At 45.1% G+C, this 27,878-nt stretch overlaps 2 protein-coding genes across 2 annotated transcripts; one reads left to right on the top strand and one right to left on the bottom strand.

The window, feature by feature from the left end:
* The first annotated feature begins 1,969 nt into the window (after positions 1-1,969).
* On the top strand, positions 1,970-8,849 carry LOC120496004 (opsin-5-like). The gene is made up of 4 exons (XM_039696025.1): positions 1,970-2,173; positions 5,755-6,048; positions 6,629-6,960; positions 8,452-8,849. Exons 1-4 carry the CDS (start codon positions 2,101-2,103, stop codon positions 8,797-8,799), a joined length of 1,047 nt encoding a protein of 348 aa, XP_039551959.1. The 5' UTR covers positions 1,970-2,100; the 3' UTR covers positions 8,800-8,849.
* A 2,327-nt stretch (positions 8,850-11,176) lies between these two features.
* MMUT (methylmalonyl-CoA mutase) lies at positions 11,177-27,878 on the bottom strand. Its single transcript, XM_039695992.1, is given in 14 exon segments — positions 11,177-11,591; positions 12,841-13,008; positions 13,140-13,287; positions 14,840-14,971; positions 18,114-18,229; positions 18,760-18,875; positions 20,104-20,215; positions 20,496-20,744; positions 22,084-22,255; positions 22,477-22,634; positions 23,310-23,677; positions 25,030-25,409; positions 27,652-27,671; positions 27,673-27,878. Coding segments are annotated over 14 exon segments (2,442 nt in total). The 5' UTR covers positions 27,847-27,878; the 3' UTR covers positions 11,177-11,462.

Raw genomic sequence — 27,878 nt, 5'->3', positions numbered from 1 at the left:
TTCAGCAGAGAGAGGATGGACCAGCCAACAAATGGGAAAGCAGGACATCTGGCTGGGACTGGGTGACATCAGGCTCCTTGAACTGAGCCCTTTGCCATGGTTCTTTCACTAAGAAAGGCCATAAAGAAACATTAGGTGAGATGACTGCATAGTACAGGCCAGGAACTTTATCAAGAAAGGGTTTCATCAGAATTAAAAGCTCTATTTGAGAACTTTAAAACAGTCAATCCTCATCCAATGGCTGCACCTTGAGAATATAAATGTTAACACTCAGGATAAGAGCAAAACCTATGAGCAACATCTGTGCCAGGGAACAAAACACTTTGTTTTCAAAGCTGATGGTGTTACTGCTTGTGGGGAACAATCCTGGGCTCATTTTAGCCAACCTGTGCCTGGGAATGCCAGGACAGTGCCAGCTGGTCCAGCCCAAATCAGTGCCAGGAACTGTTCTGATTAAGCAAGGTGAGCAGTCAGATTCCAGCCTCTTTGTGCTGATCTGGCATTGTTTAATTTACGAATACAATGGGTTTGTGTACTGGATTAAGTGACAGAATGTGGCAATTTTCTGCTTTCTGCAACAGGATTTGTGTCTTTTGCTACACTAGTGGACATTTCTCCCTGTGGTGGTTCTGCCCAGGTGCTATAGAATCACCTCCAGGTCCTGGCCATGCCCCTCCTGGCTGCTGTAAAATTAACCCTGTCCTGGTCAGAACCAAGACACTCCCTCAAAATGCTGTCAGATGGTAACCTGTCTTCCTTGCACAGACTACACTGAATCCACCAAGCTGCTTGAAACTCTCCGTACTGGGCATGTTTTTGCGACTTCACCTCTTCCCTTTCTTATTCTGTTCTGATAGAAGAACAACTTCCTGTTATGATTAACACTGTATATATCCTACTTTCCTGGGATAAACTGAGTCTTGCTTATACACCCATGGCTCGAGCGCATGGCAACAACCACCCACATTCCTTCAGCTGAATCTCTCTGCTGAGGAATGGTCAGTGAAGGACACCTGCACTGAGCAGCTCATGAGCAGCTGCTGGATTTCATGAGTTGGGTGGTGTCTTTATTCCAGAACTGTGTGAGACTTAGAACAAAAAGGCACTGGAACAACTGTTGTGGAGTCTCCATGCTTGGAGATATACAAACCCCCGCTGAAACTAAAGGCTTTTAAAGTGTCCCAGATTCCTAAATTTAGGTTGTTACTGCTATACTTGAGCCCCTAAATCACACCTGAGACACCTCCATACTCTTGTGAATTTTGAAATCCTTTATCACAGAATCTCAGAATGGTTTGAGCTGGAAGGGACCTTAAAGACCATTTAGTTCCAGACCCCTGCTATGGGCAGGGATGCCACCCAATAAACCAGGTTGTTCATTATGGTGATCTTAGGCTCAGATATTATAAGGAGAAGGAAAACAGAGGTGAGTTGTGGCTGCTGGCCAAGTCAGAACTCTGGAGTGTCACAGAGTGACCTCAGAGGTTGGTTCTCTTCTGGTACCCTGCACTGGACAGAGCATGCTCTGGCTCTGCACTGGAGCAGCTCAGACAGTCCTGTCTCCAGTGGTGTGACTTTGAGCCTGCAGCAAACACCTTTCCTCTAGCACTTCAACTCAGAGATTCCTGCCCCAGCCTCGTGTCTCCCATACTCAGCCATGAATCTGGAAAACAAAATTCCCAACCTTCCTTCTCTTGCCTGCCCCCTCAGCCTGGCTTTATTTCCCAGGGCTGCTGATGGTTGAAGAACAATTGTTTTTTGCTCATCTGAGGGGATTTGCATTGTGAATCTTCCCGACAAGCCAAGGAGCAAAAGGGTGGGAGAGGAGGGGTGGGAGGAGAGATGCTCTGCCAGCCAGGCAGGCGGGATCGCTCTGGCAGCAGCTCTGCCTGGCTTTCACTCTGCCTCCCAGGGGAAAATCCTTCCTCTCACTCCAGGCTCCTGCCCTGCCACACCAGAGGCAGGACAAGGAGGCAGCAGAAGGATCCCTGCACTGCCAGCACCCAACACCTGCAGCAGGCAAGCCATGAGGACGGGCTCTTTGCTCCTGCAGCGCCTTCACCTTTGATTGAAAACCTTCAGCCATCTCCCCAAGGGACCATGGAGGAGCAGTACATTTCCAAACTCCACCCAGTAGTGGATTATGGAGCTGGGGTCTTTCTTCTAATCATAGGTGAGTTCACAGCCTGCTCGTTTGCTTGGAGCCAGGGAACAGGATACAGGGATTCCCTGTCTGTGCCATGGTCAGGCAGAAGAACCTGGAGGGAAATGGCAGCAAATATTTCCCCACAGGTTCTCCTGCTTAGTCCTTGGAGTTGGTTGGCAGCCAGGATTAATCTCCACTCTTGGATTTGGAATCTTGTTTTGATGTTGAAGAATGGCCAGCACAAATTTGCCTCTGTGGCATCATAAATATTTGAAATAAGTTGTGTGTGACTTTCTGTGGCATCTCAGCCCTGAGAACTGAGCCAGGGCAGCTCAATCCATGGGGCTGGTCAGAGGGAGGCTGCTGTGGGCTGACCCTTGGTGGGAGAGGTGTCATTCTCTGTGTCTGGATAGGATGCACTGCTACAGAGCAGCAGAGTGTTTCCAAATAGCAGCTCTGGGTTTTGCAGCAGCCTGTTTGCCCTGCTGCAGGCACCTTGAAAATGAAATACAAATGGGGATAGCTACCAGCCCATGGCTTCAGTTAAGTGGTTTTTTTCCTCGTCTGCTTCTTGCATGTACACAGGCATTTGTTTTCAACCCTTGTAGATTTGGAGAGGAGTGGAACTTGTTTAGGCATGCTTTCCACCTGAATTTCTCTTAAAAATCTCAGATCTCTTGAAAACTCTGGTTGACATAAGAAAGACAAGCCTATATTTTCATGTGCTTTAAAACTGAGGCTCTGGGCAGAAGTGCTGGACTTTAGCACTTCATATTTCCTCTTGTTCTGCACAGAAGAGCACAACTCAGGGTGAGAAAATCCCTGTTTATAAAAATGGCTTTTTCAAGTCAGGATGTCAGCTCCCTTCTCTCAGAAATGCAAATACATAGATGTATTTAAGGCGCAGTGGGAAGGGGCAGCAAAAAAGGGCTGGGGGCTGGAGCTCCCCTTGTTCATGTTCCACCATGCTGCAGTCTCACACCTCTCCTAAAGGACTCTGAGGCACTGAAACTCCAGGCACAGCTTCCAGCAGGGATGCAGAGCCCTGTGTGGCAGCCAGGTTCACTGCATCCTGCAGGGATTCTCAGAAATAAAGCAGTGAGCTGAACTGCAACCAGGTGTTGTATTTATCCATAGCTTCCCCACCTCCCTGGGGCTGCACGTTTGTGCCCTGAAATGATGTTTTTATTAGGAACAAGGGCAGGGCATGGGCAGAAGTGTTCACCACCAGCCATTTGGTTCCTGTCCCACAGTTACAGCTCTGTCCTGTGCCAGCAGCTGCCCACGGGCTGTGGGATGGAGGGGAAGAGCTTCTGTCAAGGGGAAGGAGAGGCTGGGCCTGGCTGTCACCTCTGATGACAGAGCTGCTTCCTGCATCTTGTGTGAGGGCTGGGCTCTTACCAAAGAAAGTGAACTGGGTTCATTTTTCCTCCTGAAGCCTGAGAATGTTCTGTTTTGGGACCCTCACTGCTAGAAACAGAATGAGGGGCTGGAGTGACTCCAGGGAAGGGAATAGAGCTGGGGAAGGGGCTGGAGCACCAGGAACAGCTGAGGGAGCTGGGAAAGGGGCTCAGCCTGGAGAAAAGGAGGCTCAGGGGTGACCTTCTGGCTCTGCACAATTCCCTGACAGGAGGGGACAGCCAGGGGTGTTTGGGCTCTGCAAGCCTGAGAATGTTGTTTTGGGACCCTCACTGCTAGAAACAGAATGAGGGGCTGGAGTGACTCCAGGGAAGGGAATAGAGCTGGGGAAGGGGCTGGAGCACCAGGAACAGCTGAGGGAGCTGGGAAAGGGGCTCAGCCTGGAGAAAAGGAGGCTCAGGGGGGACGTTCTGGCTCTGCACAACTCCCTGACAGGAGGGGACAGGCAGGGGAGTTTGGGCTCTGTTCCCAGATAACAAGTAATGGGACAACAAGAAATTGCCTCAAGTTGCACCAGGGCAGGTTTAGATTGGACATTAGGAAACATTTCCTCATGGAAAGGACTGTGAAGCATAGGAACAGGCTGCCCAGGGCAGTGGTCACCATCCCTGGGAGGATTTAAAAGCTGTGTGGCTGTGGCATTTGGGGACATGCTTTAGAGGTGGTCAGCTCTGGGGAATGGTTGGACCTGATGATCTGAGAGGTGTTTTCCAGTGCGAAGGATTCTGTGATTCCATGGTTCCATGGAATCCAGCCTGTGGAGAGGGCTCTGCCCACTGAGCCTCAGGCTGCTCTGTCAGCAAGTGGCCAAGCCCCTGTGGCATCATCCCATGTGTGCAGACACAGATGCTGAGAGCTCAGGGAGCCCTTCAAGGGCATCCAGAGGGGGGAAGGGAATGTGTGTGGTCAGAAAGGGAATGAAGGAGGGACACGGGGTCTCAGGTTTGTGTCCCCATTTCAGTTTAGCCTTTCTCTTGATACTTCTGAGGATTTTGTACTTATGCCAAGATATTTATTCCATTTTATTGCATATGCCTCTGTTAAGTCCTGTGTGGGCACTTAAAGTGGTACCTGTGAGCAAATGCAGCCTTCCTGCATCCACAGCCACAAGAGAACAGGACAGAATCTTTTTGTGTCTCCCTCTTTCACATCTGACTTTAGAGGACACTTTCTCAAGAAAACCTTTCATCAAAATGTTGCTACAGTACCATGTTCACTTGAAAGAAGAGAGAAAATGAGTTGTTTGGTGCATGTACTTCTGACACTGCTGTCACCAGCACTTTGAAGCCCTGTGGCACACCTGAATAATGTATGTCTGACATCTCCTTTTGCAAAGCAAGCTCTGGGTCTGTTGCACACCCCTGGCTAAACAACTCCCATGGTCCCACTGCTCTCAGAGACCACCAGAACAGTCATGCTAATTCTCTGGGACCAGCAAGGACTCTGAGCTGCCCAGCAGCACATGCCCAGCACCCAGGCAGCTCAGAGCCCAGTGCTGGGGCTCCAGTTGAAGATGAGGGAGGTCACACAGAGGGAAAGCTTTGGGAAGTGCAGGGGACAGGTGGCCAGGGTGGCTGGAGCACTTCAGCAGGAAAGAAAAGTGAGGATGAGAAACGATTCCTTTCTCAGTGCAAGGAATATGTGGACCTGCTAGAGTGGGTCCAGAGGAGACCACAAAGATGCTCTGAGGGCTGGAGCACATTTGCTCTGGAGACAGGCTGGGAGAGCTGGGGGGGCTCTCTCTGGAAAAGGCTACAGGGAGACCTCATTGTGGCCTTCCAGCACTTAAAGAGGGTTTATAAAAAAGACAGAAAGTGACTTTTCACATGGGCAGACAGTGACAGGGCATTCCAAGCCCCACCATGGGCAGGGACAACTTCCGCTATCCCAGGTTGCAAGCCCCATCCAACCTGGCCTTGGACACTTCCAGGGATCCAGGGGCAGCCACAGCTTCTCTGGGCAACCTGTGCCAGGGCCTCCCCACTCTCACAGGGAAGAACACCTAATATCAAATCTAAACCTGCTCTCTTTCAGTTTAAAGCCATTCCCCCTTATCACGACATAAACTTGTAAGAAGTCCCTCCTCAGCTCTGTTGTAGCCCCTCTCAGGCACTTCACATACTTCCAGTGGCTTTCCCAGGTGTGTTAACCTTGTGATATTCCTGTCAGTGTTGATCCTTGCCTTTCAGCCATCCTGACAATCCTTGGGAATTCAGCTGTCCTTGCCACAGCTGTGAAACGCTCGTCCCTGCTGAAGTCACCGGAGCTGCTGACAGTGAACCTGGCAGTGGCAGACATTGGCATGGCCCTCAGCATGTACCCTCTGGCCATTGCATCCGCCTGGAACCACGCCTGGCTGGGGGGAGACGTCTCCTGTGTTTACTATGCCCTGATGGGTTTCCTCTTCGGGGTGTGCAGCATGATGACCCTGTGTGCCATGGCCGTGATTCGATTCCTCGTCACCAACTCATCCAAATCCAACAGTGAGTACACCAGTCTGCTCACCTGGTGCTGCTGTGTTTGGGTTCTGGGAGGAGCTTTGCGGAATGTGGCGTGGGCTATCAGGTCAGTAACAGCAGAATAAACCTCGCCTTTTAGTGCAGTATCAAATCCTGGTGTTCCCAGAAGGACCTGATTAAATTCTGCATGAAACAGTGAGGTTTTTCACTTCTCAGTTTTACCAAATGAAACTGCATGGAAATGGAGAGCACAAAAGTTTTCCTGGACCAGACTCCCTTTCTATTTGTATCTAAGTAGATACACTAGAATTTAAAATGAAGGAATATTCTTCTGGCATTCCTGGGCTGGGACAAAGCACATTCAAGGTGAAATTGATCTTGTAAAGCTCCCTGCCTTACTAAGCCCTGGATGAGCACTGAAGGCTGTGTTCAGGTCCCATCCAATCTCTGACAATGCTTCTCCAGAAGCTCCAAGTTTAGGGACCTTCAGCAGCAGCCCAGGTGTCTCTATAGCCACCATCCTTCTGTCTAAGGAGAAATTATGGCAAACCCCCATGTGGCTGGGATGGGATCCATATATGCTTGTTCTTCCTCTTTCTTGCAGGTAACAAAATCACCAAAACCACGGTCTGCATCCTGATTGCTTTTATCTGGCTCTACTCCTTGCTCTGGGCCATCCTGCCCTTGGTGGGCTGGGGCTACTACGGCCCTGAGCCCTTTGGCATCTCTTGTACAATAGCCTGGAGCAAATTCCACAACTCCTCCAATGGTTTCTCCTTCATCCTGAGCATGTTCCTCCTGTGCACTGTCCTGCCTGCGCTGACCATCGTTGCCTGTTACTTGGGGATTGCCTGGAAGGTTCATAAAGCCTACCAAGAGATCCAGAATATTGACAGGATCCCCAATGCAGCCAAACTGGAGAAGAAGCTGACCCTGGTGAGTTATCCCTCTGATGGGCAGAGTGTGCAGTAATTAGGAGCTGGCAGAGAGCTGGCTCTGCTCACAGAGCTCACAGAATCATAGAATTACAGAGACCTACACAGCAATTCTGTGTGGAAACAGGATTTTAATATATTAAGTATTATTTTTTTTTCCAAATATGGACTTGAGTTGTGCATTTCTTGTGGAAAAGCAGAATTTATCCAAGCTTTCTAGAGGCCAGTCATAGAATCACAGAATCATTAAGGGTGGAAAAGGTTTCTAAGATCATCAGGTCCAACCATTAATTCAGCACTAACAGGTCCACCACTTAACCATGCCCCTAAGCGCCACAGCAACACACTTTTTAAAATATTGCTAATGACAGTGACTCCACCACTGCACTGGGCAGTCTGTCCCAATGAATGACAACCCCTCCCGTGAAGAAATGCTTCCTAATAACCAATCTAAAAATACCATGGTGCAACCTGAAGGCATTTCCTCTTGACCTTTCATTTTTTTTTACCTGGGAGCACAGCCTGATTCCCACCCTTCCTAATAACCAATCTAAAAATACCATGGTGCAACCTGAAGGCATTTCCTCTTGACCTTTCATTTTTTTTACCTGGGAGCACAGCCTGACTCCTACGTGGCTCTACCCTCCAGAGAGTTGTAGAGTGATAAGGTCCTCCTGAGTCTCGTTTTCTCCAGGCTGAGCTGCCCCAGCTGCTCCTCTTCAGACTTGTGTTCCAGACCCTTTCCCAGCTCAGTTCCCTTCTCTGGACACGCTCCAGCCCCTCAATATTTCTCTTGTCATGCGGGCCCAGCAAGCACAGCTTTGGGTGTTGCAGTTCAGGTGTGGTCCCACACATGGCTGGCCGGGGGCTGTGTACAAATCACAAATGGGATGGGACTGCTGAGGAACGTGCCTTCAGCTGTTTTATTTCCCAGCATCAGTCTCATTACATGGTTACGACAATGGGAAAACGCCATCAGCTCACATCCCAGGCAGCAGACCAAGAACTTAATGTTTCAACTTACTTTAAAAGTTTTTTGACCAATCACACAAAGCAAAAGCATATTGACAGTAGCTCCATCCAATCACTATAAGCATGTGTACCTTTGGTTAAAACAATGCTTGCTTATTTCAAATACATACCTGCTTGTAAGCCTTAAAACACAATGCACAGAGCTCCATTATTAAGCTTAGAACTTCCTAATATCTTGCTAGATATACTTTTCTGCAGCTTAGGGAGTTATTCTAGACAAGTGTTAATACACAGACCATTGTTCTATTTGTCCTTACTTTTCTACTTTTTAAATAATTTTCTGCTGACTTATTTTATGGCTACTGCTTAGCTCTAATCACAGATCTGCTGTCTCTGAGGCCTGCCTTTTGCAGCTTTCCCAAAACCCTCTGATTTTATGGATTCCCACACCACACACACCTTGTGTGCCAGGGCATCCAGCCCAGTCTGTCCAGCTGCAAACACCTCTGTTCCCTTGCAGATGGCCGTGCTCATCTCAGTGGGATTCCTGAGCTCCTGGACTCCCTATGCAGCCACCAGCTTCTGGTCCATCTTTAACTCCAGCGACTCCCTGCAGCCCGTGGTGACGCTGCTGCCCTGCCTGTTTGCCAAGTCCTCCACGGCCTACAACCCTTTCATTTACTACGTCTTCAGCAAGACCTTCCGCTGCGAGGTGAAGAAGCTGCAGTGCTACTGTGGCTGGGGGGTTCACTACTTCAGCTCCGACAACTCCGTGGAGAATCCCGTGTCCACCATGTGGAGCGGGAGGGACAACGTCCGTCTGTCTGCGGCGCCGAAGGTGCAGGACCCGGGAGCTGCAGCTCCCTGAAATGCAGCTGTGGGGTCAGCCTGGCCTCACTCCCAGGCCCAAAGGAGCAGGCATGCAGAAAATGAGGTTGTCACTGCCTATCTTATGTCAATACAGAGGTTTAAGTATATGTATATATATATATTTTTAAGCAACTCTCAAATGTTGTCTTTAAGCCTCACAGAAAAAAAAAAGCTATTTTTTCCCCAGGAAATTCCATTTTAGGGGAAATAGATTTATGTACCAAACATAAAATCATGTAAATTAAACTTATTTTCAGGTAAAAAGAGAATTATTATTTTTGTTGGTTTTTTTCCTATACTTTTGATTTTTTTTATGCAATCTATCTGCCAGCTGTTGACCCTACCAGTAAAACAGCCATCAGAGAAAACCAGAGGTTGCACACAGTGTTACCAAATAAACACAGCTGAGTGTGTAATTTTCCAGCAATTCAGACTGAAAACCATATGGAGAGCAAGAAATGTTCACTGCCAGGAAAAGGTGAGGATGTGGCTGCTCCCAAAATGATATAGAGATTTCGGGTTCCTTGCTTTTTCAGAGGTGCAGCTCCAACTCTCCAAGCACAAGTCCAAGGAGCTGAGCAGCCTTGGTTGAATGAGGTTTGGTTGGAATGTGACAGCCAGTGAAGGATGACATCTGTGTGTCCCAAATGGCACGAAGGGAAGGGAAGGGAAGGGAAGGGAAGGGAAGGGAAGGGAAGGGAAGGGAAGGGAAGGGAAGGGAAGGGAAGGGAAGGGAAGGGAAGGGAAGGGAAGGGAAGGGAAGCTCTCAGCAGCAGGAACTGTTCCCTTTAGCTGTTGCTGGCTGAGGTACACCAGCTCTTCTGCCACAGAAGCTGTTGGAGCACTTTAGGTTCTGAGTTGTTAAGGTTGGAAAAGACCTTTAAAATCATGTCCAACCACCGACCCATCACCACCGTGTTCACCACTAAACCATGTCCTCCAGTGCCACATCCACATGTTTTGGGAACACTTCCAGGGATGGTGAGTCCATCACTTCCCTGGGCAGCCTGTTCCAGTGCTTCACCACCCTTTCTCTGCAGCTGCTCTCTGTACAGGATGACACAAGGCATTCCCCAGGTGACCTTTCCAGCAGTGTCACCCTGCAGATGCAGTCCTGGCTCTCATGGCTTCCATGGGAGCTCCTGAGATCCCAAATTCCCCCCTGGCTGAAGCACTGACATGACTGCAACTGAGAACAGAGTTTGCTGATTCAGTACAACCATAAGACCAGACTTTTTGCTTGTTGTTTTAAGTTTCAAGAAGGTAATTTATGATGACATTATAATTCCATGGTTATTTCCTACCCAGCCCTGGACTGTGCTGTCTTTTCAGGATACAAGCACTGAGTTCAGGAGTGAGTCTGGGCACCTCATGTTTGCAATCACCAGTACAACCACCTCAATACAAACAGAAATTTATCTCAAAACTCCAACAGATCAGACCTCTCACATATTAGGAGTTTTCTCACCACTCTTAGGAGGTTTACAAGGCAGACACTCAACCTGAACCTTTGGCTTCTTTCTTTCCATTGAGGATATATGGAGCTCCCTACAGATGATGACATATAGTTAGACAATACTACTAAAACTCTGATTTGTATTAAAATAAGTTCAATTTCAATGCCTTACTTTGAAAAAGCTTCTAGGCAGTCTCTGCTATTGAGGCATAGGAATAGCTTACAGATTTTTTATAAAAAATTTCTGTTAATGGTCAATTTTCCATCTGTAAAATTAAAAGTGACTCACTTCAGAACAAAGATCAATTATTTGAGAGAGGTCATTATTCCAGAATTTAGAGCATGAGGATAACACTGCAAAGTCTTGGATTCCACCCCATTACTTTGCCAGTAATACTGTGCAACTTAAACTTTGTCTTGGGTTCTTCTGTCTTTGCTGCTCATAAATGTAAAGCACAAATTGTTTGATGAACAACTTCATAAAATCATAGAAACACAGAATCATAAAGTGGTTTGGGTAGGAAGAGACCTGAAAGATCATCTTGTTCCAACCACCTTCCACTATCCCAGGTTGCTCCAAGCCCCATCCACCTGGCCTTGAACACTTCCAGGGTGGAGCAGCCACAATGTAACTCTTTATAAAACTATGGGTAAATAATAACTTTTGAATGTCAGGGCTTAAGAAGATACAAATGGTGTCGATGGCAGTAGCCTGTATAGAAGCAGCTGTGCACTGTGCTCTGTTCCCATCACTGCCCTTCCCTGAGAAGCCACCATTTCCCAAAGTGCTGCTGTGTTCAGTCCCATCTCTGCTGACTGAGTGACACTGCCTGAAGACTTCTAGAACTACTATAACTGCCAAAAAAATTCAAAACAAGTTCTCTGCATGCAAAAGAGATCAGGCAAAAGAGACCAACCAAAGAGGTGCAGCAGTTATTTTATTTATCAGTATATCTGGAAAAAAAACCCCAAACACACTTATTTGAATTCCCTTCACTTCCTGAAATCATAGTTATAGAGATAAAATTTTCTTGTGGGTACCTATACAAATAATCCTCAAATAGAACAAGCAGAGAGTTTAGAACTTTCTTAGAAAGCACAAAACACGAGGCCAGGAGGCAGTGGGAGCAGAGGTTTGTGGTTGGCTACCCCTTGCTGACAGTCAAGTGGTCGGTGTAAGGCTGCTGAGTTGTGACATTTCAGGGTCACATGGATTGCTGCCTCTTCTCCAGGCACTTCTCAATGTCATCCAACACCTGCACAGCTGCTTTTGGGATACGAGTGCCTGGGCCAAACACGTTGGCAACGCCGGCTTCATACAGGAAGTCATAATCCTGTTGGAAAAGAGATTTAAGATTATAGTTAATAGTGAAACAGAAAACTGGAATTGATTTATAATGTGCATGCTCTCTCCTCTATGCTGGGCCTGAGAAAGCAACAAGTGTCAGAGAGAGGCAGCACAGATTCAACGAAATGGGAAATGGGTGGAAGTTAGAAGGTAGAAAAAAAGTACTAAAAAATATCTATAGGAAAGGGTTTATTTCTTTAGAGTCAGACTACTGGCAATCCTTGGAAAGTATTCAAAAGTCAACTGTATATAAGTCTGAGTAACCTAACCTAAATTTGATCTAACTACTAATTTTGAAAATACTACTTTAAACAAGGGCTTGTAGCACATAACTGCCAGTGGTCTCTTGCAATCTGGAGTTAATTGAATTTTATAACTGTCCTGAAATTTCAAAAATACTTGGGAAGAAATTCTGTATTCTCTTTCTTCTGCATAGGATATATTACACCTTTACCAACCACAGGGTAGTAGCATCCCATTGAGAGATAATGGACAGAACACAAATTGTCTCCTAGAAAAATACTATGAGTTTTGTTTGTTCAGTTTAGAATTCTGTCATTCCTGAATAGTTACTTGACTGCCTAGAAAAGGGAGAGGTGTGGAAAAAGGGAAGAACAGGAGATTTATGTGCAAAATCAGTTTGGATCACTATAGACAGAGGATGGCTGTAAGGTGATGGAGACAGGCAGATTGTGCATGAGCTAAGGAAAATTTAAAGATGAAAGCACAGATCTGACTGCAAGGGAATTCAACAAACTGCTCAACAGTTTAGGAGAAAATAGAGGGAATGAGAGGCAACATCTGCCTGATGATGGGGAAGGTGAGGAAAGGCTAAAAAGTGAGTGAGATGTGCAGCCTAGGGGTAATGGGACCTGCCAGGGGCCTTCCTCACTGGCTGTGGCTATTCCCAACCATTGCTGGAAGTCAAAGTCTCTTAAGACAGAATCTGCAGCCTGATGGCCAGCAAGGACTGGTGATGTGAAACAACAGAGCATAAAGACCATCTCCCTGAAGCTCATCTTTTCACAACACAGCTCCATATTCCATCCCACAAACACTCAAAGTTAAACCAGGACATGATGTACAGAAAACCAGATCAGGGAGATTACAGAGCTGTGCTGGCCCTGGTGACTGTACAGAGAAGCCTTCAGTGCTTTGACATTACAGAACAGAGGAAACAGCTCAGACAGAGATCAATCTGTCTCTTAGCTCGATGGAAGTGATGCTGCCCATACCTGAGGGGGGATGACTCCTCCACACATGACCAGGATGTCAGGCCGGCCCAGGGCATTGAGCTCCTTGATGAGTTCAGGCACCAGGGTTTTGTGCCCCGCGGCGAGCGTGCTCACCCCGACACAGTGCACGTCGGCATCCACGGCCTGCTGCGCCACCTCCCGCGGGGTCTGTGAGCACACAGGGCGTGGGGCAGGGCACAGCACAGCCCGGGGCTGGGCATGCCCCCAGGGAGAAGGCTGGGCATGTCCCCAGGGAGAAGGGATGCAAAGGGAATGCTCTGGGGGCTGCTCAGTCCTACCTGGAAGAGGGGGCCTATGTCCACGTCAAAGCCGATGTCCGCGAATCCGGTAGCGATGACTTTGGCCCCCCTGTCGTGGCCATCCTGGCCCATCTTGGCCACGAGGATACGAGGCCTGCGGCCCTCACGGTCCATGAACTTGTCAACTCTGGTTGAAAACACACATTCTGTCAGTGCAACTCGCTGAGAATTGCTGGAAGTATTTCCACTCATAAAAAAAGCACTTCCTGCAAGCGTAGCGTAATTTCATCAAATAAAAAGATCTTCCAAGTCATGGTTTAGCTGTGCAGTCTGCACACTATGTTAATATTCATGTTATGCTATTACTAACTCACTTCTTGTACTTACCAGCCTTAAAATAAAATATTCTTTATTTTAAATAATCTTCCACTATTCTTTTGCTTTCTGACAGATAAAATACTGAATTCTCTGAGGGTTTAACAAGTTGAATTACAACTCACTAAAACACATTTTTTAGTTTTTCAGAATATTTATGACCTATTATTTCAAAAATACTTGCACAGAGATGGGTCCTGGACATCACATTGTGCATTATCATTCCACTGTTAATGCAAAAATCTGTCCATGGAAGGACTACTGTATCTCCCATTCTGTGCACTTTTTCTGCTGCCTCTTTTTTTTTTTTGAGTTCATATTTCGGTTTTATTGATGCTACTGTGTAATCAGAGCCACAGATATTAACCTGTCATCGTACTGCTCATTATTCAAGTACCACCAGGATCTGTCTGTGGTTACAAGCTGATCTTGAAAGTCTTTTCCAACCTAAAGGATTCTGTGATTCTGTGTAAGAAAGGGAGCTACATCTGGATTTTCAAGATGGATTTTCAAGGGTTAGTTCAGTTCTCTTTCACATAAAAGCGTAATTTAAAATAGTCAAATTTAAATAATTAAAATAAAAGAACAATGGTGACAATTCCTAGCACAACTGCTTTCAAATCAGTCTAATCATCACCACTGCAAAGTCATCAGCAATTGCCTTTCAGGAGAGCCTGAACTCTTAAAATGGGTAAACCCCAACATAGCAGGGACTGATTTGTGCTGCATCACCTCCCACAGCAGCAATTCAGGCTCTGTACCCCTGAGGGCAGCAGTAAAGGCAGAAGCTGAGAAAAGACCCAAAAGGCAACTGTTTTCACACATACCAACATCTTGGGATGCCTTCCCCATTGGGGTATGAGTAATACCCAAAGACTGCAGGTTGTATGTGGATATCCAGACAGATTTTAGCAACAGTAAGAGTGAAATTGCAGGAACAATTTGTGGGTAGATCAAAACAAATTTTGTAGTATGGACTGCTGGAAATATTTTAAAGATAACTATTACACAGCCTTTAAAAGAAGCAACCCAATGTACAGGGATTTCAGGCAATGTTTCTCAGATTCTTAATCCTGTGGCTGATTAGGCTATTTGAACAAAACCCTCGAATCATGACTTCACCTCAGTGAATTTTGTTTGCAAGCAAATACAACTTCAATGAAGTTTTGACTTTGTCTTATTGTACTTAATCCTTGTCATTCTACTTTCCTGCTTACGAGAGTGCTTTTGCAGGTCAATGTTTTTCCCCAGGGACGTCACCCAGGTTTGGGTAGTGGTTTTTCAGCGCACAGCCAGTAGCACATGTACGTCCTGGATTAAATGTGAGGCTATTACATGTTTGGCTGTCTGGGAAGAGTTCTCACCTCTTGATGGCATGAAGGATTTCATCACTCTCCCCAAACTCCTGGCGATAAGCCCCGCTCACCATGCGGTCGCTGGCTTTGTGCTCCCCGAACACTTTCTTCATGGCATCTGTTATCTCCCCCACGGTGCACCTGAGGCACAGACAAAAACCATTCCTGTTATCAGCAGGCTGAAATGAAAGCAGAACACAGACATTGCTGCCACTGGCCCAAACATTTGCCCTGCTGGTGGACAAATTTATTTACACTGGTTTCCCTTTCAGTGCTGCAACTCTGAAAATCCAGCTCACCCCACTGCCACCCACTGACAAAACATGCACAGGCATTTTTAAGAAAGTATTTCATTGCTCATATGAGAATTGATTTACAACTGGCAAGGCAATGGGGAATGGCAAAATGCTTCAGAAAATTACATCAGATTTTCTGAATGGGGATTTTTTTGGGGGAGGCTCAGACTGAAAGATCCTGCATTTGGACTCATGCCAAAATACAAAACATAAATCAAGAGGGGACAAAAAAATAAAGGAAGAACATACAGAAGATACTAAAACCTAGCATTTTAACAGGAATTTATTTGCCTTTCCCTAGATACTTTTATTTTAATGTTCATTCTTCTCCTCTCCTCCTGACACAGCTCCTTTACCCACCAGATGCAGAAAGATCTGGGAAATTTATTTACATACAAGTTACAAGTTTTGTTTGTTACTGGACACACTGTACATGTTTGAAATAATACTGATGTAGTACAGGGAGAGAAGCAAACTAGGCTCTGCTGTCTTCTTGTACCAAACATCAGCAATAACAGACTCTATCCCAAAGCAATTAAAAAATTTGTGCTGAATACAACTTGGTGCAAACTTTGCCAAATGAAGGAAATAAAAATACTACTCTTCTAAACAACTTTAAAACTGCACTTACAAATACAGACACCAAAGCAGTATTAAGTATATAAGTAATTAATCTAGCACATTTCAAACCTCTGGAATTCACATTTTCTCCTGTCACATTATATTTATTCGCTACAACTCCCTGAAAGGAGGGTGGAGCCGGGTAGGGGTCGGTCTCTTCTCCCAGGTAACAAGAGACAAGACAAAAGGAAATGGCCCTAAATTGCACCAGGGGAGGTTTAGGTTGGATGTGAGGAAAAATTCCTTCACTGAAATGGGTGTGAGGCAGTAGGACAGGCTGCCCAGGGCAGTGGTGGAGTTCCCATCCCTGAGGGATTTAAAAGCTGTGTAGATGTGGCCCTTGGTGATATGGGTTAGTAGTGGACTAGCAGTGCTGGCGGAATGGTTGGACTCAGAGATCTTAAAGGAATTTTCCAACTTAAATGGTTCTATGATTTAACTACAAGCTACTCTGAGGCAAAATTAACTTAAGCATTCGTTAAAGCTTTTATATAAAATGCTCAGGAAAGACTGGAGAAGATGCACCTTGCTGTCCACACACCTCTACTGCAGCTTTAGCAGGTACTGATTCCTACCACGTGCAATCTGGCACACATGCCCCCAGAGTAACAAGACATGGATTTCTGCTGCATTTGCTGAATCCTTCAGTAAATTCAGAGAGATGTCTTATTTCCTGTGACCAACCAACTAATTTGCTCTTTTACCAGCTCATACTCAGCAAACTTAGTTAGAAATGTAAACTATGCAAAGGCAAAATGTCAGAAATCCATTAAATCCATGTGTGATCACATATCAAGATCTGTACAGCTCAGATGTCTGAAGTGGCCTCTTGTCTCTGGTATCACTTTTCACAGTTGGCCAGCTTTGCCTAAAGACAGCATCACTCTGGAACACACATTTTTAACTCATGTTATTGATACTATTTTGGCCATTTTTGTAATTTCCCCTCCCCTGGAATTCTGGCATTCTGTTTGACTCACTATTAATCACTGTGTCATCAGGTTTTGATTTTCAGGACATCTAAATAATCTTATTAATATTACTGCTTTCTGTAATTAGTAACAAAGAATGAAAAGTAAACTGCAAAAGTACATTAGGCAAGGTGACTTCCCCAAGTTACCTAAAAAGCAAGTTTGCAGCAGACTTAAAACCAGTGTCTATAAATACTGACTCCCTTTCAGAGTGCCAGACATCACTCATTGCAGCCCAAAATAAATGCACCCTATGCACAAACACTGAGGGCTTGCTCCTGGCAGTGTGGTAAAGGCTACAGTGGCATAAAACACATATTTTTTCTAGAGAAAACTAAGATTAGATAAATCTTTCTCTTCCACTTTTCAGAAGCAGTATCTGAGAATACCCACATATTTTTTCTAGAGAAAACTAAGATTAGATAAATCTTTCTCTTCCATTTTTGCAGAAGCAGTATCTGAGTATACTTCAGTATAAAATAAAGCCCAGCATGGCTGTGATGTGTTTTTCTGTTCTTATTACATAAAAGTGTGAAAGAAATTTTTGTGTTGCAAATGAAAAATAAATGAGGTATAGCCTGGTGGGATGAAGCTGTTTTTGTGTACAACATAAAATTTTGTGTATTTTGTTAAAATACAGTTATTAAGTATTCTAGGAATGAAGGAATTAGAGACACGACAGTAAAAAGAGGGCAGCACCCCAATAAGGAGTGAATTTAGTTTGCTCATATTTGAGTCATTTAGTTAATTAAGGAACAGACAGACAGGATCCATTCTAGAGAGTGATGCTGACCTTGAAACACGAAACAAAACAGCCTCAAAAGCACCTTGGGTGAAAAAAGGAACTGTTCCACTGGACTCTAAGGATGCCTCACATTGCTCAAGAACATTTCTTACAACTTTGCCTGACTAAGCAAACTGATTTCTCCTTCAGCCAAAAAATGTTTTCACACCAATCTGTGGTGCAAGGAAAGATGAAGCAACAGAGCATGATAAGACTGTGAATATCCATTTTCACATCTCAGACACTTCTTAAACTCCTTGACCCATGAAACAGCTGAGTGACAGAGAAATTCAATTATGTCCTGAAATTGGTAAGAATATGAGTTGTAAACAGCAGAATGTGTACAAACGACCTCATTTCATATCAGATTCTTTATATCCATAGTGAAATTTCTTTATGCCTTGTGAAAAATCAAAGCATTGCCTTAAGAAGTTGTAATATAATAATAGTGTGTCTTACAATGTGAAACTGCAGGCATTATTTACTTCCACCTCTAAAGAAAAACCCCAAAACTCCAATCTTGCTGACACCACGCCCAAGGAAAGTTAAAAGGTGAAAATGAACCATCAAATTTTAAACAAGAATTGGCTGTTCAACCCCACCCCCAGTACCTGGCACGTGCTGCTTCCACTGCCAGAGCAAGTAAGTTGCCTTCCCCAGTGGCAGCACATTGTGTGAGAGCAGCCAGGGACTGCTGGGCTGCTGCTTGGTCTCTGCTGGCTTTCACCTAATGTGCAGGAGAGAGACATTCAGTTCAAAGAAACCAAGAAGTGAAATGGGAATTCAAGTGTGGAAGACTGATTTCAAATATTTTATTCTGGATGTGGAATTGTGAATATCCACTTCCTATTTCAATGAGATTAGGAGTCAAAAGGCAGCTTGGACCTTCAAATGTGTACAAGTCCATAACATAACCCTAAACCAATTTCATCTCTGTTGTCACTGATTATGAAGTGGATGTTGAATTCTGGTTCTGTAGCCCCCAGTAGCACTTGACAAGAAGCACCCAACAGTGAGTGATTAAGCAATGTCACAGGCTTTTAGAGCAAAACATTGCATAGATTGTTTCTATCACATTTTCAGAACAGGTAAAGCTCTCAGTTTTTAAAGGCTGGACATACAGATATATATTCCAGTTTCTCCACTAATGACCAGAGTGGACTCTCAGAAACTGAAGTCAAACTTCTGGCAAGCTGCCTTTACCCAGTCTCTGTCTGCAATTACAGTAAGATTCATTTTTAAGAAGGCTGTTCTCACCTTGTTGATTTTCTCAATCTGCTTGGCACGGACTACAGAGTTATCAATGGCCAGAACTTCCACTGCCTCCTCTTTCTCTAGCTGGTGCTTGTTCACTCCAACAATTACTTCAGACCCTATTTCCAGTGGAAACACCAGAAACTCAGAACACATTTGCAAACTACTGTGAAAAGACACAATGTTAACAGGACAAGAAGATTTTGAGCATTATTATGCATTGCTTTGCTTATATAACCACATACAATTCAAATATGTAAAATCTGCTCCTATAGAATGGATTTAAGTCTGTATTTTTCAGATTTTACGATGAAAGACTAAATGCATGAGCATTCAACTCAGTGAATACTGCAGCAGTAGAAAAAATGAAATAGAACAATATTTATCTTGCAAACTGATTTAGTAATGAGTCCCTAAAATAAATTGTGTATTTTTCTCTTTTTAAGCTTACATTAGTGTATCTGACAAAACTAAGCAGAAGTGCTGGTCTCCTGCTCTGCATTTACTTTTCTGATTTAAGAAATAAGAAAGAGAAGTTCCTACCTAAAACTACTCCATGTGCATAAACATTAATTTATCATGTTGGAAAATTATATTTCAGGTTTCAATCATTATGAACTTATCAGATATTTTAATTTGCAGTGCCTGATAACATTGATATACTCTTTGAAGCAACATGAAGGAATTTACCTTATGAGAGAAAACACAACTTCACTGATTATTCTTTATTTGTCTTAATTAAGACCTGCTTCAAATCTATCCTCCTTACAAAGAAGTCCAAATAACTTTCATGTTTGAGTCACCCCTAGTTTCTGTTCCTGGATTACTACTGGAATGCAGATTACAAAAATTGGAATAGAGTTTTAAGCATTAAGTATAAATATCTCCACAAATACACATATGTATAGTAAGCAAGGAGCTGTATCATCCTCTGCTATGATAAAAACGGGCAGCTCTCCAGAAAACTCAGGAATTTGTCCAGCTACGTGAGTATCGCCATCTGGTGGCATTTCTACTTTTAAACTCAGAAATCACAGCTCCTATCAGAAATCAAGTCATTCACTATTGAAGGCTCCAAACACTGTTTTAAAATGCTGCTTCTACTCCTTTGTCTCATCTAATCTTGAACATGTCAAGCAAGACTTTTACACTGGTACTGTATTTTGTACACTCTTGTCTCTTTCCAGAGCTTTCACTGAAATAAAACCATCACCATTTGTTCTAGCACTCACAATCTGCTACTCCTAAACTGAGAAATAAAAAACCACAATGAACATGTGTGTAAAACCCCTTTATACTGGAGTATTCTATTGGCAATTTTCCCTTCTTTCATCCCCCTGCTCTTACCAGAGTCAATCCTGGCTTGTCTCCGAGCTGCACACTCTTCAATGCGAAGTTTGGGGATCCCCTCAGCAACAGCTTTGGCCATTCCACCCATTTCTTCTATCTCCTCAATAAGCTGAGAAATGAAGAGGATTGAGATAGTGAGTAGTAGCAAGGTTTAAAAACTGAGCTTAGTACCTGCGCTACCACCCACATTTTCATTAAACTTTTTTTATACAGTTTTTGTGCTGTGTTTTGTAAAGTTTATTTACAAAGATATCACTGAAGTGTAAAAGAATTCCTCGAAGTTAGCAATTTATTAAACAAAAAAGACATTAGAAGTCTTTCCCTTAGAAAGACATTTTCTCAAAACTCTTATCCCTAATATTTTCCCAGAGAAGGTCTTGCAAACTGACCTTTAAAGCAGCTTCATAGACATCGTTGGTGAGGCACTCCATGAGGTAAGATCCCCCCCAGGGATCTGCCACTTTGGGAATCCCTGACTCCTCCTGGATGATGATCTGAGTGTTGCGGGCAATGCGAGCACTCTTCACTGTGGGCAGCCCCAAGGCTTCATCATAGGAATTGGTGTGCAGAGACTGCGTGCCCCCAAACACCGCAGCCATGGCTTCGATGGTGGTGCGGATGACGTTGTTGAAGGGATCCTGGAAGGAAAAGGGGAGAGCTCTGAAGCTCAGTGGTTCTGCCATGGGACTGAGGCAGGTTAGTCATTATTGCAAAGGAACAAATGCAAAATTCCCCATTGAAACAGTGTAATCAGAACAAAAGCAGAAAAAAACCCAATCAAACTGATTTATCACTTGTCGATATCTTAACAAAGAGATTAATCCATAAAGAAAGCTGCTCACAGTAACAAATCAAAGCCTAATTTATATTTAGTGGTGTTTCAAAGAACTGAGTGAATCCAAATCAGAGAGGATGGAACAGTAGGCCTGATGTCTTCCATCCTCCAAATCCAGAATTCTTGGAGCAGTGAACAGTACATGGGTCAGACAAATTACAAGTCAGGATGTGTTCTGGAACTAAATGTGCTTAAATATTTTCATTGATGACAGCATCACATCAGGTAATTATAGAAAACTGTGATTTGGATAGGTAAGAATGTAAAATATAATTTATGAGTAGATACCTATCTAAAGGCATGTTAAGTATATTTGTCCTCTGAAACCTACAAGGAGAAAATACTGCACACTGAGAAGCTATACTAAGATAAACCACAATATTTAGACAAAGAGTTATGATCTAGCCAGAAATATATTTACGCTGGACACTGCAAGACAACTGAATATAGTTTTGGTAATAATAACATGTTTGCACTCCCACAATACTTTTAATTGGAGGACCCACAAAGGTCACTGTTCAGAAAATTCCACTGTTTTAGTTTTACTGTGTTGTTACAATGTAAGTAAACTTAAAAAAAAAAAACCAAAAAAAACCACCAAGGCACACAAGTCGATACTTACAATCACAACCTAAAAATAAGTCCTATTACATGACTTTGATTGAGCAGCAGGCCTTGGGATCACAGCTGGAACCCAGCTCTGACCTCACTTGGGAAACTGTATGCACTCCAATGATTCATCTCCTTGCTGTGAGGTAAATCAGCAGGAGGAGCAGAGAGTGCACCCAAAGGATCAGATGAGCTGTAACCATTACTGCTCTCTTCAGCACTGAGTGTCAGGGGTGTGAAAGACTCCCTTGGCTGCTGAAATTAATTCTCAAGCCAGTGATACTGAGAAAAAAAGTGCCTCTACTTGCTGACTGCACTGCATTTTGGAAGGATAATTCACAGGATAAATCCCAAGAGAGCTTCATCCTCTGAGTCCTGAATTGACATAAAGGTGTATCCAATGCCAGTGTGTGCATTTGTCAGAGTGAGAGGACAGCTGCTGCACCTTTGGGAGTAACACCAGCAGCCCCTTTAAGACACACAGCACGAGAATACCTTTAAGTAAGGAGGTTGATGAGAGTCCAATTTCTAACCTGCTCAGTGAGTGACCAGCCTGAAGTCTGACAATGAGCTCTCAGCAGAAGAGATTTGGAATCCTTGGGCTTAAACATTTTCTCAATCAAGTGAGCCCACAGCCGCCTCCCAGCTCTCATCTTTGCTATTTCCATATAGAAGTTCATGCCAATTCCCCAGAAGAAAGAGAGCCTGTAATAGGAGAATGTGACCAGAATATAACATTGAATAATTCAGATAACTCTGGATCAGTAATGGAGAAGCCATACAGCAAGGTCTCTGATTAATGTACTTTCACAGATGATGGGAATGTTCCTATTTGCTTGTATGTGTAAAAATACTCAATTTGACTTTCAACTCTATAGAGGTTTTACCAAAAGTGAGTTTTATACTAGCAAATTTCTTGAGCTCACCTAGGTGCAAATTCATCAATAGTGAGGCCAGCTTTAAGCCCAGTTCTGCAGTACTCCAAGCCATCTGCTATGGTATAAGCTAATTCCAGGATGGCGTCAGCTCCTGCCTCTTGCATGTGGTACCCACTAATGGAAATGGAATTAAATTTTGGCATATACTGAAAAAAAAAAAAAGAAGATACAACAGGATATAATAGCAGAAGAGAGGATCAAATACTTGTTCTATCAACATTCACACAGAATCACAGAATGGTTTGAGCTGGAAGGGAGTTAAAGGTCATCTGGTTTCAACCAGATGCCATGGGCAGGGAAACCTCCCACTATCCCAGATTGCTCCAAGCCCCATCCAACCTGGCCTTGGACACTTCCAGAGATACGGCAGCCACAGCTTCTCTGGGAAACCTGTGCCAGGGCCTCAACACCCTCACAGGGAAGAAAGTTGTCACTATTGGTATAAAAGGTTGCTCTCAATCTATTTTATAAACCGCTCTAAGGTACTGAAAGGCTGCAATGAGGACCCCTGGAGCCTTCTCCAGGTTGAACACCCCCAGCTTTCTCAGTCTGTCTCCAGCCCATTCTCTGACCTCCTTGCTGACTGCAAATACAACTCATCTCTACAAAGATCTGTTTGAGTCATGGTGCTTGAAATTTGAAGTTTGATTCAAACTTCAAATTTATATTATAAGTGATGGTGGATCTCAACTTCTACTAGCCCTTTCCACAACCATATTATTGTTCACTATGACATGTCTTCCCATATTTTCTTTATTCTCCAAAGTGCATCACAAACTCTTACCCTAATAATAGAAGTTATACATTTAAACAATGAATACCTTTGAGGTGTACTGGAAGATGTCAGCAATGATCTTCATGGATGGTTCTGGGGGGAAAATGTAGGTATTTCTGACCATGAACTCCTTCAGGATGTCATTTTGGATTGTCCCTGTCAGCTTGGCCTGAGGGACTCCCTGCTCTTCCCCAGTCACAATGAATGTAGCCAGCACAGGAATGACTGCCCCGTTCATTGTCATAGAAACTGACATTTTTTCCAAAGGAATTCCATCAAAAAGGATTTTGGTGTCTTCCACTGTGTCGATGGCAACTCCAGCCATTCCAACGTCTCCTCGAACTCGGGGATTGTCTGAATCATAACCACGGTGGGTGGCTAAATCAAAAGCAACTGATAATCCCTGCTGGCCAGCTACATGAAAAAGAAAGGAAAAAACCCAAAAAACAACAAAAAGAGATAGTTAGAGGTGTTGAACAGACTTGTATTAGGATGGGGTTTAAATTTATTAACTGTATTTACATGATTCAGGTTTGAATGGCAAACTGAATTTTGATGTTAAACATTGTTCCCTCCCCAAACCCATCCAAGGTTTAGCAGTCTTAAACTTTAATGAAGAAGTTTTTAACTGGGAAAAAAAAGCCAAAAAGGTAGTCCTTACTGTGCTTTAAAAATTGCTGAATAACAGCTCACCCACAAGTTATAAATGCACCTAGACAGGTAGTGTAAGAGCTTATACACATAAATCAGCTTGGCTTAGCTGGGAGCAAAAGTGTCATAAACTCTGTCACGTTACCTTCTCTTTATCACAAACTAAACACCACAGACTGTTTCCTGGCTCTACTGACACATGTTGTTATTTGCAAAGCCGCAGTAAGAGAAAATTATTAATATAAAGCAGGCAACAGAACAGCCAGAACTCTTGTTGCTGCAACCTGAAAGCAGAACCCAAAACTCTGCTGTTCCCAGGCATTCCCTGCTCTGACCAGTGACTGGGCTGTGCTACCAGCTAACCCAGGTTACCACTTCTGCTTCAGCTCCATGATCTCAGCTGCTTGAACCCTGGGATGGATGCAAATGATATCTATGTGTTAAGGTGCAATAACCAAAACCAGCATTTAACACATTCATTCTCCACAGAAAAATGAAACAAAGGCACTTAGAAACGATCCAATTTCCCAGTAATAAAGGAAGACAGTGCGCAAAAGTGTCATAAACTCTGTCACGTTACCTTCTCTTTATCACAAACTAAACACCACAGACTGTTTCCTGGCTCTACTGACACATGTTGTTATTTGCAAAGCCGCAGTAAGAGAAAATTATTAATATAAAGCAGGCAACAGAACAGCCAGAACTCTTGTTGCTGCAACCTGAAAGCAGAACCCAAAACTCTGCTGTTCCCAGGCATTCCCTGCTCTGACCAGTGACTGGGCTGTGCTACCAGCTAACCCAGGTTACCACTTCTGCTTCAGCTCCATGATGTCAGCTGCTTGAACCCTGGGATGGATGCAAATGATATCTATGTGTTAAGGTGCAATAACCAAAACCAGCATTTAACACATTCATTCTCCACAGAAAAATGAAACAAAGGCACTTCCAGAAACGATCCAATTTGACAGTAATAAAGGAAGACAGTGTCACTGGGAAAACCTTATCAGAAATCCAAACTCACAGTGCAGAATAATCACATTTGCCACGTAACTGACTGAATTCATGTCCCCCATTGCTTCACAAGGCAGTGTTATTTCCCAGAGCAGCTGCCCCACCTTTGATGTTGTCCTTGTAGAACTTGTTGCTCTCCTCCACTGTACTGAAGCCAGCGTACTGGCGGATGGTCCACGGCCTGTACGTGTACATGGTGGGGTAGGGCCCTCGAGTGAAAGGCTTCATCCCTGGCAGCTCCTCAGGGAAGTCCTCCGTGTCCCTTTTGGAGTATAAAGGCTTGATGTCGATCCCCTCTGGGGTGTGCCAGATTAAATCCTTTGGGTTCTTGCCTTTCAGCTGCTTCTGAGCCAGGACAGCCCACTCGGGGTGCAGCGGCTGCCTGTGCAGGGCGCGCCAGGCCGGCAGCGCGCAGCGGCGCGGCCGCAGCCGCAGGACAGCAGCCCCTGCCCTCAGCATGGCTCTGCTCGCAGGGTGGGGCAAGCTGCACAAAACAAAAACATGCACTTGGCATTACCATATGCACCTAACACAGCAGGTGTGAGGATGGAGAGGTCATGCAGTTTGTTAAATCTAAAACAATCCCTCAGGAGAAAAGTGAAATGTGTTACTCATGCACTGATTTAACAGACAGCCCTTCCTCTTGCCTTTCAACCAGGAAGAGAGTTCAGGAAAAATCCTACATTTTCCTCTAACCAAGCAAAACATTCCCTCAACTAATCTACATCCACATCTGAGACGTGTAACTTATTTCAGTCCCTCAGGACGACTGTCATTAATCAGTCACTGAAAAGCCAGTGTGAGGTATGAAGATGGCATGGCCAGCTCCCCTCTCACCTTCACATCTCTCTCATCTAGGAATTCCTTCATGTCAAAGAGCAATGCTTTTCCAGGGATGGGGCAGCTACAGCTTCTCTGGGCAACCTGTGCCAGGGCCTCACCAGCCTCACAGAATTTCTTCCCAGTATCCAACATCAAGGATGCATTCTGCAGGAAGTGAGTTGTCAAAAAATTGCTGATATAATAGCAATGCTTTTCCAGGGATGGGGCAGCTACAGCTTCTCTGGGCAACCTGTGCCAGGGCCTCACCAGCCTCACAGAATTTCTTCCCACTATCCAGGAGGCACTCTGCAGGAAGTGAGCTGTCAGAAAATTGCTGATATAATCATACACTTTGGGAAAGATGGCTTGGGCTGGATGGAAACTAGAGACAGGCTGAATAAGGGATAGGTTGAAACTAGGGATAGGTTGAAAAAGAAAGGAGAAAAAAAATGTGGTATGTGAGAACACAGGGGCAATACAAGCTGCAGAGCTTGTCCCACCATGCATGAAACTGATGGGACAACAATGTGAACAATTCCCTGTGAGGGTGGGGAGGCCCTGGCACAGCTTGCCCAGAGAAGCTGTGGCTGCCCCATCCCTGGAAGCGTCCAAGGTCAGGTTAGATGGGGCTTGGAGCAATCTGGGATAGTGGAAGATGTCCCTGCCCATGGCAGGGGTTGGAATGAGATGATCTTTCAGGTTCTTTCCAATTCAAACCAGTCTGTGAGTTCAGTAACTCCTAAAAGCTGTAAGCACCTTTGCTTCTGCTCTCCATACCCTATCCTTGCACTTCCTTAGGATAGTGGAAGATGTCACTGCCCATGGCAGGGGTTGGAATGAGATCTTTCAGGTTCTTTCCAACTCAAACCAGTCTGTGAGTTCAGTAACTCCTAAAAGCTGTAAGCACCTTTGCTTCTGCTCTCCATACCCTATGCACTTCCTTGCAAAAACAAAACCTTTACAGCTTGGCTCCAAGGGTCAGTCACTTCTTCACCCTCTCATCTCTTTCACAACTCCCAAGAAACACACACGTCCCTGACATCTTTATGAAAAATCCTGCATAAAGCTGGAAAGCATCAGTATCACTGCAGCAACACCCTCCAAACATGTGCTTTAATAATATATATGCTAAGTGTGGTATGGCTATAACCTGAGGGGCTCCTGAGGAGCACCCATGCCCTGCAGGGACGTGATGCTGCAGCCAGGACAGAAGGCAACCTCTGCCCACAGCCCTGCACGGGTCACAGGATGGGTCAGGCTGGAAGGGACCACGGTGGCTCAATCTGGTCCAATCTCCCTCAAGCACGGTCATCCCAGAGCACAGGGCACAGGATTGTGTCCAGACAGTTCTGGAATAATTCCAGTGAGGGAGACTCCACAGCCTCTCTGGACAATCTGTTCAGTGCTTGGTCACTGCACAGGAAAGAAGTTCTTCCTCCTGTCCAGGTGGAACTCGCTGGGATCAGTCCCTGCCCGTTCCTCTGGTGCCATTGCTGGGCCCTGGAGCAGAGCCTGGGCCCTGCTCGGAGCCCTCCCTGCACACAGGGACACCCAGGGCTGAGGGCCCCTCTCAGCTGTGTCTCCTCTCCAGGCTGAACAGCCCCAGCTCCCTCAGCCTTTCCTCCTCAGGGAGATGCTCCAGTCCCTCCATCATCTTTGCCACCCAGCACTGGACCCACTCCAGGAGCTCCATGTCTCTCTTGTCCCAGTGAGCCTAGAACTGCACACAGCACCCCAGATGTGCCTCCCAGGGCTGAGCAGAGGGGCAGGATCACCTTCCTGCTCTTCCTAACTCATGCCGGGATTATTCCTTTCCCGGAGCTGGACGCTGCATTTACCCCTGTTCAGTTTCAGGCAATTCCTCTCTGCCCATCTCCCGTCCCCGCCCTGTCCCCCCTCTCCACCTCTCTCTCCTCAGCACCCACGGCCCCACAGGAACGCTCCGCTCCCCGTCCCGGGACAGCGCCCGCCGCCACCGCCCGCCCCCAACACGCCCCTCGGGCGGCCAATGGGGACGGAGGGCCGGGCCGGGAGCTGGGATAGGGGATCAGGACAAGGACAGCGGCAGGGCTCGGGGCTCCGGACCTGGACAGGGCCATGGGAAAGGATCGGGATCAGGACAGGGATGGGA

Source organism: Passer montanus, unplaced genomic scaffold, assembly GCF_014805655.1.
Source record: "Passer montanus isolate IOZ18808 unplaced genomic scaffold, ASM1480565v1 scaffold94, whole genome shotgun sequence".
Lineage (NCBI taxonomy): Eukaryota > Metazoa > Chordata > Aves > Passeriformes > Passeridae > Passer > Passer montanus.
The sequence above is the reverse complement of the archived record's forward strand: the minus strand, read 5'-3'. Positions and strand labels throughout refer to the sequence as shown.